The sequence below is a fragment of the Strix uralensis genome, chromosome 12 (genome assembly GCF_047716275.1).
Source record: "Strix uralensis isolate ZFMK-TIS-50842 chromosome 12, bStrUra1, whole genome shotgun sequence".
Lineage (NCBI taxonomy): Eukaryota > Metazoa > Chordata > Aves > Strigiformes > Strigidae > Strix > Strix uralensis.
This window is the reverse complement of record NC_133983.1, coordinates 20052389-20065793: the sequence shown is the minus strand read 5'-3', so window position 1 is coordinate 20065793 and position 13405 is coordinate 20052389. Positions and strand designations below refer to the sequence as shown.

The 13405-nt window shown below is 38.6% G+C and overlaps 1 protein-coding gene across 3 annotated transcripts in view; it reads right to left on the bottom strand.

Annotated features, from left to right (window-relative positions):
- The window catches only part of PLCG2 (phospholipase C gamma 2), a 69709-nt gene that overhangs the window by 16295 nt on the left and 40009 nt on the right, over positions 1-13405 (bottom strand). For 2 of the 3 annotated variants that reach the window (XR_012630520.1, XM_074881316.1), the window contains exons 15-25: positions 12133-12237; positions 11843-11932; positions 10696-10874; positions 9651-9851; positions 8226-8345; positions 6750-6930; positions 5379-5447; positions 4009-4118; positions 3123-3219; positions 2186-2252; positions 1779-1936 (exon numbers count right to left, since the gene is read on the bottom strand). Coding sequence is in view for 2 of the 3 variants with exons in the window: in XM_074881316.1 (XP_074737417.1) it covers positions 1779-1936; positions 2186-2252; positions 3123-3219; positions 4009-4118; positions 5379-5447; positions 6750-6930; positions 8226-8345; positions 9651-9851; positions 10696-10874; positions 11843-11932; positions 12133-12237 (1377 nt within the window). In the remaining variant the exon portion in view is untranslated. The remainder of the gene's footprint in view (positions 1-1778; positions 1937-2185; positions 2253-3122; positions 3220-4008; positions 4119-5378; positions 5448-6749; positions 6931-8225; positions 8346-9650; positions 9852-10695; positions 10875-11842; positions 11933-12132; positions 12238-13405) is intronic. The other variant, XM_074881317.1, reaches the window with a different exon arrangement.

The window sequence follows — 13405 nt, the reverse complement described above, 5'->3', positions numbered from 1 at the left end:
GACAAACTGAAGAGGAACAAAAATCAGAGCTAGGGAGCCACGGGTTTCCAGAATGTTTCACTGAAACAGAGATTATACATTGAAGCCTAAGACAAGCAAAAAGGAATATGGCATTTAGACTTGGAAATAACTTGGGGAAAAAGCGGTATAAACCTCATTGTACTCAGTGATCCACCACAGCTTCCCAGACATTGCTCAACAGTAATCAGAGCTCCAAATAGCAAAGGACCACTTCTAGACACCATGAGCTCATCTGGACATAACCCTCTAGTGATAATCAAGCAGGAGAGCTAGCAATGAACAACCAGTCCTAGGAGCATGGCAAGTGTCAGCATTATACAGAGATGACAAGATACACGAAGCTTAGTTTTCCTCATTGTATAGAATGGACACAGCCCAAAAATGAACTCATAAAAAAACCTGTATTGTACTGTAGCATAATGTTGACTCACTATGCTTTTTCCTTCCCCAAAATTCAGCCTGTAGTGGCAAAAAGGGCCTTTCCTCATCTTTCTCCTCTCCCCATACAGCAGCCTATCACGTGAACTTTCTAGAGGCCACACTGCGAGAAAAGCCACCTGACTGATAGAAATTAGTTTTAAAGCACCTTTGAACACAGAGTGTTTAATACTTCTTTAACTGTACAGAGTGAGAAAAAGCTGCCAAGCTCCTGTACCAAAAACATTCCATTTAGAGACACTTCTTCTACGTCATGTTTCTCTTTTTCTCATTTTTATTTCTAAATTAAAGCCTTGCATAAGAACCATATCTCTTCTCCTCCAAGAATAGGTCAACAGCTCCTGTTGCTTCTTCCCTTGCTGAATTTGCAGTCCTCTGCTTGAGACGCCAACTTGCCTGCTATAAATAGGGTTATCATGACCCTCAGAGCATTACCACTCCAGATGACAGATAAACAGCATGAGCCAACATGATACTGAAACACATTTTTCATCATTCATCACCCACTTAACAAAAAAAAAAGTGAATAAAAGCAACAAAGAATATACTTAAGCACAGTCATTGTAAGGGCTTTTTGGTCATGTCAAAGACTTCTTAAATACTAGAAAAGATGACAGGGAGGTAAATTAGTACATCAGAACAAGAAAAGCAAGTCCTGAAGAATGTCTTTAAGCAGCAGTACTTGTAGAGGGGCGTAGAAGCTAAACTTAGGCAGAACCATTTAATTTTTAGGCAAGGATTTGGAAATACTACTGTTGAACATCTGGTAAATCCAGAATGTGCCCATGAGTTACAATTAAATAAAGTATTTGCCAAACAACTCCCTACCAGTGCCACTACATTCACTGGAGAGCAGAGTTAGTACACAAGATTAAGAAGAGTTTAGGCAAAGGCATCTCAGATTTCACATATAATGACTAGTGGATTCACAACGCTGAATGGAACAGTCTTGATATCTGAGTTTCTTCTGTGTAACACTAGGATTGAACCAGTGTAACCAGAGGTAAAATTGTCATGGTATCTACTCGGTACTACTACACACTTCACTGAGGTGCAGGGTGCAACACAGATAGTACTCTGCTGAAAAACTCCTGTTAACATAAATTTACATAAAATGCTAATTTACATACAATTCCCAAGAGTTTAGGGAACAAGATTCACAGCATCAGTAACATGAACAGACAAACAGCAATATGCAATAGAGTGAAGAACTATGTGTTCGCAAGGTTTAGCAGTGTATGGCAGCTAAAGACAAATCCTATTGTAAATTTATAGCAGCACATTATAAAAAACCAGGATCGGAGAGTTTTTATCAATACCTCTTCTGTAGTTTTCCAAGTGATTTCACGGATACTTTGGTACCATTCAAACAGTTCTTCTACTTTATCAGTTGCAAACTCAACACATGGATCTTCCGGATTCTTGGGTTCCAGAATGAAGACAAAAGACTTTTTGTGTTTCCCTTGTGGCATTTTCACTGTTAGGCAACACAGTAGCAAGAAATTTATACTAAAATCCAACAGTTCTTCTTCCAAGCTGTTAGTGTTGATTTATTGCAACAGTTAGTATCATAAAGCTTCATCATATTAACTGCATTAGCTATATTAATACAAGGAGGTGTTTTGTTTTGGTTTGGGTTTTTTCAGATCTTTCCTGCTGAACATAAAAGAGTCTACCGAACACAGAAAGCTCAGGAGTCCACGTGTAAGCATCAGAAAATACATACCAACATTGTACGTATTGAGTACCAGTATGCCACGACACAGAGAGCCTAATGGATTGTCCTCGATAATCTGGAAAACATGAGTTAAATCTGACCCTAAATCTTCTCTTGAGTGAATATACACAGGACATTAACAAATAATAAACATACACCACTAAATCTAACCTCAGTTTCACTGACAGCATGCCCACTATAATGTTTAAAAGCCTGTTTCCATATCAAGAACTTCTCATTTTGAGAAACACATGAGAATATAGTGAAAATAGTCAAAATGAGGAGTACAGCTTCTGTCCTGACACAACTGCTCATTTTTCAAGCCTGCTTAAGGCTGCAACAACCAGGGGGCAAATCTAATACATGTGTTTTGCTCCAAAGACACCTGGAAAAATCACTGGAAGTGCTTCAGAACAACAAAAGAATTCAATGTGTTATTTTTAAAACTCTAAAATGTCAAAACTGCTTACTATGAAGTTTTGTCTTCTTTTGTTCAAGAGATCTTTGTCCAAGACCCTGGACTAGATTTTTAGACATTTCTGACAAACAGTATAGTGTTAGTTATGCATTAAAAGCTAATAATGGAGTGTGAAATGGCTAGTAAGATGTGTTTGGACACATAGTTTTCTTATTTGCAAATATTAAGGCAGTAATTATACAGCCAAACTAGTTAAAAGTTTCAGGCACATTAATGTTTAGCCAAACTATCTGAAAAATCTAAACTGGTATGATTTTCATTAGCAAGAAACCATTATAATCTCCTAAACCCCCACCAAATCAGCTATGTCCTTAAGTAGTTTTCTGTGAGGGATGTTCTGACAAAAATATTCAGCAGCAGAAAACAACGAAGAATGCATTCATTTCTCTATTCTGTGTTCTCTCAGACTTCCACTTCCAGTAGGTAGCATCCTCGAGGGAAATGCAGTGGACAAACCTTAACCCTCACCTGGCTTTCAAGGTCAGCAGAGTTATCAGATGACATGTCTTCAACATAATTAGACGGAAAATAGTGTTGGACTTTTTCTCCGTAATCCCCCTTCCACCTGAATTTAAAAAGAAAAGTATATATAGAGAAAAAATAGTTAAAGAGCTTCAATAGGCGATTAATGAAGCAATAATCCTCAAAAAATTGGTCATTAATACCTCATACTAGGTTGTCTAGCTGGCTATCACCAAAATATAAGTGATGAAGTAGCTAAAAGCTCTAACAAAGTGATCATTAACTGTAGTAACAGATGATTTCAGAGGGATTACGATTACTGTAAACTGCAATTAATGACTTAAGAGGCTTTTTCCCCCTCCAGTACTAAAAATACTATTATGTGGTTGATTACCCTGCAGAAACTACAGGGAAACATTAGATTCCCAAGCTTTCCAAGCAATTTACAAGTCAGCTAAGAAAGAAAACCTCTTACAAAAGGAGACTGTACAGATAACTAAAAAAGGTGGGTTCGATTCCTGAGAAGTACTTAGCAGAGCAAGAAAAGAAACAGAACAATGACAATAGTAATAGATGCGTGACTCCCCAGAATACACATGTTCCGGAAGGATGACTATAGTACAGGAAAAATACTGGATACACTGTGCTATGGAGGTTCTGCAGGCTGAGGTTATTGTTGTAGAATAGAAAAATGGAAAAGACATGGAAGGAGACTTGAGGATGAGGGGATTTTGGTTTTTAAATACACTGGCATTAATATTTATAAGGCCACAGTTAATAAGCAGCAATCGGACAATAGGTAAAGTTTTTACAAACTACTACCCAAAGCTCAATTTTTAACTCCATCTAGTAAGTCACCAGAAGTTCTCCTATGAGGAATCTTTGTCCTTACCAGCCTCCAGTTTCCTTTGTGACATTATGAATTAAAGCTCCTCGAGAGAAGCTCAATTCATCACTTCTTTTGGCTCTGTAGTCATACAAGGCTTTCACTGTTCTCTGAGGCTTTAAGAGAAACAGAGCAAAGGGGTCATCTAGGGGGATGGGTCATAAAATAATCAATAACGCAATCTTTAAAAATAAATAAATAAAGGAGGGTGGAGTGAATCCCTTTTTTTTTGTTACGAAGCTTAGAAAATATAATACTAAAGTTCCAGAGTGCCATCTATTGGTGAAAGCAAGTGATGCTACTTAACTGCTATTCTTCAAGTATCAGCTTAGAAAAAAGAAAAAAAAAAAATCTTTCTTTTATGGATGCTGCAACATAATTACTGTAAGGAGAAAAAAAAAAAAGAAAAAAGAAAAGAAAACCACACAGTGAACTATCAATCCTCTACCTTCATTACATGTATTCATATGCAGTTAAGAGTCTGTAGGCTTACATGCCTGCAAAGCCTCTACTTCAAAACCACATCAGCTATCCTGCTGGTCACATTTCCTTTAGGAAGACATCCAGTTTTAGCAGGACAAGCAATTTCTTTATCTTGAATTTACTACTACCCAAATTCTTCAGCAGCAATGCAAATTCATCGTCCAAAAAGACTAAAAAGAATTACAGCCACAAAATTTACAAGCAGGTGAACTTTTATGAGAATTTACAAGTAGGCAGGCCCCAACAAGAATTACAGATAGTAGATATTTGCTGTGCCACTTGTTTTTAAAACATTATATGTATATATATATATCTTAAAAAAGAAGAGAAAATTTAATAGCTCATTAATAAACCAAAGACACTGTTTTTATATAGAAAGCATGTAAATAAACCCTGCACCTATTTGTGCATGCAAGCCATGTTTGCTAATGGAACTGTGATAATTTTATGCACAGACAAATAACAGCGCTCAAACACACAGACACACACATGCACAGACCCGCACACTTGGAGTTTACGTGTTGTACTTTCTTTCCATGAAGATTTGACCTTCTCAAATTGAATCTTCTCATAGGTTATTTAATTTGGGGGCATACCTGCATAAGCATGCATGTCAGATCAAATTGCCTCCACAGACTCAATAGCGGGAAGTGCCCAAATTCCCACTATGGATGAATCAATACATCATTTGCACACAAGGAAATGTGTGGGTACAAATTTTAAAAGAGATGCTAAAGTCACACCCTTTAAATTTCTGCTGTCCAGTCCCCCATAAATCAAGCAGCCTAACGCTTTCAATCATCCTTTTCACTACTGCTAACAGGAAATCAACAAACAAGCCTCATAATTTGCAGAAGTCTGCAGTAAGTGTGAATCTCTCTCTTTAAGCATACCACTGTAGGGGTGATTTCACTGGGTTCCACATACATCTTGACATCATAGAGGGAGTTAATATCTTTTTCCTAAAAAGAAGGAAAAAAATAATGAAGTTACAGGAATCAAAAATTATAAAAGTACTTAATGTTAATAGAACATTCATTGCTGAAACCATCTTTCTGGCAATACACAGGCAAACAGAAGAGGAGGGAAGCCAGACACCTATGTTATGGCCATTTCTATAGTTAAACATAGCTGAACACAAGTTTGTTATTTAACCTGTCTATGCTTCGGTTTAATGAACAGTAAAACACAATGAAACAGCAATACCTTACAAAGATATCTCTTAAGTCAAATAGCTTTGAGATTGTGCGTATCCTTTTATGTGCAACCAGGGAAGACAATGATTTCTGTGTTACAGTACTTTAGTTTCAGTATTGGCTTCACTATTTGATATAAATTCTAAAACAATATACACAGTCATATTTTTCATTTTATCTTCTCCTTGTGTTCCCATTTGGACCCAGTCCCAGGATACAGAACCTTAGCTATAGTCAACGTTATAAAAAATCCTGAGGTCTGAAGTCTTTTCAGTCCCTTTTGGTCTCCCCAGAAGAAACAAAAAAACCCAGACTTTGATTCCTCAAAAATGCCAGACATGTTTTTCCTGCAGCTTCTAAGAGACATATTTGACAACAGGAGACCACATCTCAGGCTATTCAAAAGCCAGTTACTTTGGCAAAGCTCTCTTGTCATGAAACACATCCATCCAGAAAGTAGGCCTCTATCCTAAGCTAATTATCCGGCTTCCTAGTTTAGTCAATGGACAGACAAGTATATAACGCTTATCTCAGGGAGTGAGCTTTCAGAGGTACTTCTGACTTTTTACTACAGAAGGCAGTTGAACACCATCCCCGAGATGGCTCCAGCGTGGTGAAGTGAATGCCTCTGCCCATCCAGACGGAGAGGTACAGCAGAATATTTCAGTTTTTCTGAAATGCTTAGTAACTGGCATCTGCATGATCGTTTCAAGATCTTTGCTTACTCCAGCAGTAGAAGACAGGGCCAACTGCAAGCGAGGCTATTATCAAAAACTCGTATTAGCAGAGCAACAATCCCCACTGCACAGAGCTGCTTTTCTCATCAAATCATGATGAAGCCAAGAGTTGACCTGTACCCAAAAGGTGAAGCTCTTTCCTTCACGTATCTCAAAACCTCTGTGAGAGGAGTCAATACCACCATCTCAGTTTCACAGATAAAAAAACTACCTGCTTAACCTCCTCGAAAGGTCACCTACCACAGCCAGAATCAAACCCAGCACCCCCAGGTCTAGATTTGGGGCTCTGTCTGCTACAGCAACTGGCACTTGCACAAAGACCATCACTTACCGTGCTGTAGCGCTCCAGCAGCTCCTCAGTCACTGGGTAACGCAATTTCATTTTCCTGTACAGCGGATGCTTCTCATAGTACATTACCAGCTCCACCAAACTCTCAAAATAGGCCGAGGTTCCAAGCACAAAATGGCGACCTTCTTGCTGAATTCGGAAGTGCTTCACCTTCCCCTCCGCTCTGTGAAACAAGTGCAGGTGCTGTAAAAGGTATTGGTACTTGCAGGAAGAGCACCACTGCTGTAAACTGGACCAAAACTGCTTTGTGCACCTTAATCATGTGAAATCGTTTCTCCCTCTTCTAAAGCCCCTTTTATTCAAATTGAATTCTAGTTGCCTGAATAAATTCACAGACATTCTCACTTTTCTACAACATACAGGGCCTTGGGACAAATCCATGGTTTTGCTTCAATTAAATTGCCCTATTCTTTTCCCCTACAGATAGGTATTCTGTCATCTTCATAACAACACAAACGTCTCCGATCAGACTGAGAGTCCCCCTGGAATCTGCTGCCACTATCCCTAAGCGACAGACACACTCCCCTCAAAACAAGTAGCTGTCTCTTCCCTATAATCATTTTGATAACTACAGGAATCAATTTTGAAAGAAAAAAAAATATCTTGTGCTTGAACACAAGGTTTGTGCTTGCATTGATAACAGTAAAACTATCCACTGACAACCATCCCACCCACAGAAGACCCCTGCATCCTTTTCAAGCTGCTGAAGTTTTGGTACTTCTTGTTTTCCCCACTGTGAAATGGTTTTATGGAGATGCTGCAGCTGAAGTTACTTCAATATCCACCTTGGTAACAGCAGAAAGCTTCAAACTAAACTACACAGGGGACTGGGGAATTCTGGACATCTTCAATACACAGTAAGGCATGTAAATAAGAGGAAAACAAGTATTTGTTTTTCCAATTTTATATGTTACAGAAATACACATTTTCAGAGAAACACCATTTGATTTGAAGGCACAATGGAGAACACCACAATTCTATACGTTTTATTAATGTTGTTGCAAGAACCACAGTTTCAAAAATATCTTCCCTGCCAAGAAAAGCTGACAGTTTCATTGTGACATTTCATTTCGATCAGTTATATGACAGGCCAGGATTTCCAGGGGATAAGGACCTAGAATCACTGCTGAACCTGCACCAAAGAAACTTAAAAATAACAGCCTGTAGTAACGAGTGTCAAGGAAGTGAAGAAGGGCCATGCACTGTTCTGTATGGGAAGAAACGGACAGTCGGTGTCGAAATATTCTTTATAAAAGCATAAATGTTTATTCCAGTCACAAATTAATTCTTGTACACATTCTCATACATGGACCTGCTGCACAAATCAACCATGGGAATTACTCAAAGTTTGAAAGCTGAAACTTTATGACTCTAAAAAGACCACAGTATTTTTTAAATAAGAAAAACCAGAACATTGTTGGGCTACTAGGTAATGTAGTCATATCTGTCTTTTCTTACCTGAAAGTCATGGCAAATGAATCAGGCTCATCTCTCTTTCTAATCAGAAAGGCTCCATCTCGAGGAATTCGCATTAGCATGTCTTCTGCCTCTCCCCGACTCAAGTTGCTATAGTACCAACTACAACAGGTGAAAATCCAAATGGACAAAGGATTACAAGCTTGTCAAATGTCATTCAGTAGGAATAACAGGCAGCGTTATTAACAACAGAGTTTCAAACATTACAAGGAAAATTATGCATTAGATTTTCCCCATCTTGCTACCTATGACAGCAGCTTATTACAAAACATTGTAACCCAGGAGCTTACTTCAGATGAAAGCGTCAAGAATGTATCAGAACACCCTGTCAGTCTGAAACCATAAAACATAAATCTGAATTTCTTCCTGAAACAAAGGCACTGGATCTTGCTTTTAGTTTGCCATTAAGTTTTCAGTAGTTTATTCAGTTTTGACACAGTAGATTTAAGGAAAAGCCCAAACAGACAAAAGAAAAGCACCAGGCATTTGAATTCTTTTATCCAGAGCTTGATTTTATCTTTCACTGTAGGGATGGACCTATGTTGGATCCAGTGTGCCTTCAGTGAAGCTGTAGTCACTTAATACTGGCAGCACATCTCCACATTATACAGCAAGGCAGGAAAGTGTAACCCTTAAACTCTACCCTCCCCACTCACTGGATTCCAAAGTTATCTACGGGTGGTCAGAGACTTCCAGATCCCAGGGAGGGGGGGCGGGGGGGGGTTTGTGTGAAAAAATAAGTTTAAAGTCACAAATCAGTATTTCACACGCAAAGGAGATTTACTTTTTCTCAGTAAGGGCAGTGATTACAGTGTTCTGCCAGCAAACAAGAGCAAGCTCTGCCCAGGATCTGCATCAGGCAAACACCAACTGGAAATAAACACCAAGCTATACTACTTCCTATCAGCATGGGGTGAAGTCAGCCTAATCAACTCTGACAGGGGTGAGGTGGAGGGTGGGATTAGGAAAACATAACTGCGTAACTGTTTGGGCTCACTGCCCCTGTAAATAAGACTTTCCAGATGGCACAGACCATGACCACTTAGTTGCCAGACCACAGCCAACTACTAAATATCTAATCCAACCCACTGGGTGTTGTAAAACACTGAGCAGAAAAGGAAGGAATTGGCACACTTCCACAGCATTACAGTTCTCAGTGATTTTCTTAGATGCTACAAGTAAATTGCTTTCCCAGTGTCTACTCTCTGTTGTACCAGGTTCTTACAAAGTCAGTAATCTTAGTCAGCATCTTTCAGGGAAGCCTATTCCTATGACATCCGCAAACAAGCAACACTCAGGTGTGCTTCTGAATCCAGGAAATTTTCTGTGCAAAAATCCAAGATCACCTAAACCAATGCAAAGGACGCTGACATAACAACCCCAGTGTTTGCCTTCTGCTGTACATACTCTTTAGTCTCATGAGGGCTGGGATTAGGCACAGCATCAGTCAGACGCAGCTCAAATTCTGCACATCGCAAGTGGACCTCCTTGTAGTGTTGAATGAGATCATAGATGCTATCAAAAGTGAGGTTGTCTGTCAGGTAGTATTTCACAGTGTCCCCATCACTTGAAGAACGGATCCGGCAGTGCTGGACTCTACCTGACCTCCTGAAGAAATGAAGAGGGGCATAAGGAAAAGAAAGGTTTTATAACAGGTTTTCTTCTTTTGAAGAGCTTCCTCACCCGCTCCTCGTCAACTACTTGGTGAGCTTGAGAACAGGCAAGAAATCTGTATCATCTCATAAAACAACCAAAGTAAGAGCAGCAACAAAGATCCTGACAAGTAAGATTGCAGGACCAAAAATAATAATTTTCAGCCCACAATGGTTTAAAATCTGGCATACACTTACTCCCTGCAAAATTTGCTCTGACAGCTCTCTGGGTCAGAAATCCATCTGACACACTATTTCTCAATGTCCCAACCAGAAGAAAAAATACCACAGACTACCAAAAAAACCCCCAAACACACACTCCCCTTCCTGAAAATTTTTTATTATTTTCCCTCTAGATGATCCTTTCATTGAAAAGATCAATCTCTGCTAATAAAGGTATACTCATGAGACTACCTTTTCAGTGTAGAAACCAGTAATTTATCCCTAAATTAAAAGATCAAATTTTGGCCCACTCGTTGAAGAAATAACAAATCCTTCATCCTGCTAGAGCACTAGAAAAATTGGGGGGTGGGGAGGAGGAAATCAAACCAGTTGGTCCTCCCTTGACAACTGCAACATTTCAAATAAAGCCTACTCTGCCAAAATGCATTATGGTACATGGAAGATTAATTTAGAAAGTAGTCTTTCACAATCCCATCAATAACATTCTAGTAATTACAGCAACTCCTTATTCCTATTTCCTCTCAGCTATAAATGCATATTTGACAAATACACACATTTTTGTGCAGTGCCATAAACCAAACAAAACCCACATAAACGTTTTATGACAATGACCATACCAGAATGACAAGGTGCAATCATTAGGGAAAGCCTCACTTTCCCTAACTAGGAATGTCCCATCCTTGCCACCCATTTCAGCACAATATTCCTGGAGCAGTTTCTCAGCAGTTGCTCTCCCCTCTTTCATTTTCCCATGGAACCACTTCTCTTTTAAGTGCAGTTCAGTACGTTTCACCTCCTAGACCAGAAAATAAGAATTTTTATTGTTCATTTCTAATTTTATGATTTTGAAACAACTTGTTATTGATATCTACTATTCCAGGATTTCAGCTCCTCCTAGCCCCAAACTATCCTACAAAGCAATCACCTTTATAGTCACCCTTGACTCTCCTCCCCAGTCAACCCATTTCCTTGGAGCAGCAATCAACTTCAGCCTTATTCAAATCAACAGAAAGTGAAAGAATGCAGCAAGGCAAAACACCCTACTGCTAATTCACAGAGTTTCTAACCAGCTTTTTGCAGGATTCATCTGTGTTATTCCTTACACATTAATTATTTTACTGACATTAACATCTAGGTGAATGGCTAAAATGTTCAGCATGTGCAGAGAGATCTCTGAACCATGGACATACATGTTAGCAACAAAAGAGCATGCATGGAAACTGAAAAGGTCAGAAAAAGAAACCATGCTGAACATCACTGCTACTGCAACCCTTATCAAGCCTCATGTTTTCTGCTTTACCATGCACAACAGCCAAGTAATACATGCTCACCTGTGACAAAAACTTTGCAAATGTGACATGAACAACATGCACTGTGTAAGAGGTGTGCTGTATTACTAACCCAACTTAGTTCATCATACTGTCTGGTTTGAGAATAGCAATAATACTTAGCCAAAGTCATATAAATACTTTGATTGTCAGTGCACGCATCAGCATTGGCATTTTAGTACTAAAATTTTATTTCATTGTCTTTGTACTCCTCTTTGCAAGTCCCCAATTAGCCAAGGAAAAAAGTTATTTTATTAAAAATAGGGTTAACTGGAAAACCTTGACAAAGAGCCTTTTAAAAATATTTTTACATTTGTTATCTGGCAGGAACTCTCTGTAATTTCAACATCAGTATAAAAAAATACACATCTGTAGACACTGAAATAATCTGAGAGAATAAAAAGAACATGCTTAAACAACAAAACACAGCCATCACCTTTGATGAATCTTCATCAGCATTCTGTTCTATATCATCGCTGAATGAAAGCTTCTCGTCAGCAATAGCACAGTAGTGCCGAGTCCATTTCTAAAAGTTGAGTGATATTAAAACCATTAACAAGACAGAGGGAAACTCACTAACCACAATTTCAACAAGGTGTAACAATAAACAAAATACCTTCCTCCCCTCATTCACATCTGTTCAACTGACAATATCACACAAATATTGAGAAAATTCCCATATTACACAACCTAGAAACAAACTAGCAAATGTCACATAAATTATACCTGTTCTATTGTGTCCCACATGTAAAGTTCTCCTTGTTGCTTTTTTTCTTCTTTCTTGTCTTCCAAGTTCACATCAATGTCTCCCTTTGGCCCCAGTTTTTTGTGCTTAAAAACAAAAAAACCCCACCTCATTCATACACTCACATGGAATCATATATAAAATCGGTCATAATATTTCAGCATACTCATATTACTGGTAGTATTTCCCTCCATTGCACAGCCTTCTTCTGTCATTACCATAACCACAGCTGTTCTACAAGGCTTTGTGCAACAGGGCTGGAATTTCTTTCTTTAAAATTTAAATCTCATAATAAAGGTTAAAAAATTATTAGATATATCATTCAAGCAATGAAGAAACAACTAGTTTGGTAAGAGCTCACCATTCTTCAGAGGTCAGAAAACATGAAGTGCCACATACTAACAAATAAGGATAAAACAAGAATCGCTCTGCAGAGCGGGACACAAGGAACAAAAACCAAAACAAAACAGTAAGGAATTAAAATGCATGGGGAATTCACTCTTCTATAAGAAAAATGAGTAGAAGGGAAATCCTTTATGAAAAGAGGGGGTAAATTCTACTTTCTTGAGAGCGCTCACAAAAACCAGTGGCTCAAGGGGCTACTAATGGTAACATCAAATAGTTAACTGCAGTTAATGATGGGATTAATTGTCTCATATCTAGTAGTTCTCAACTGCATTCAGTTCCGCATAGCCTACTGTAGACACATTTCAATTTGACAGGCTTATCTGGAAAATCCCACAGGCCCTAAAGTAGGAGCTGCCTCTGACTGTTTACTGACAACATTTTCCAAACAAAAGCCAAATAACACAACTAGCTCACTGGCAGGTGCTGATCTATTTAAAGACTCTTTAATGCTCTTTTAGACGGGACAGAGTGATACAGATGTTCTCTTCTACAGACTCATATATGTTTGTAATTCCCTTTAAATCAGATCTGTCATGTTATTATTTATGTGCCTATGCAACTCCCCCCTATGCTCTGCAAGGTAACAACAGACAGTTTGGAGGGAAAACAAACAAAAACAAACACAGAACTTTTGCACCTAATAGTGGGGTGCTATTATTTCCAGTCTTACATTCAAAAGCCATATGCTTATATCTATCTACCCTTATTCCTTGTGTTCAGAAGTTTAATACATAGGATTGAGTACTGTTACGAGAGCTGGGAAACTGAAGCATGGACAAAAGTAAGAATTATTTCACTAAAGAGATCATGAGCAGCCCTCAGATTCTCCACCTATTTTTGCCTTTC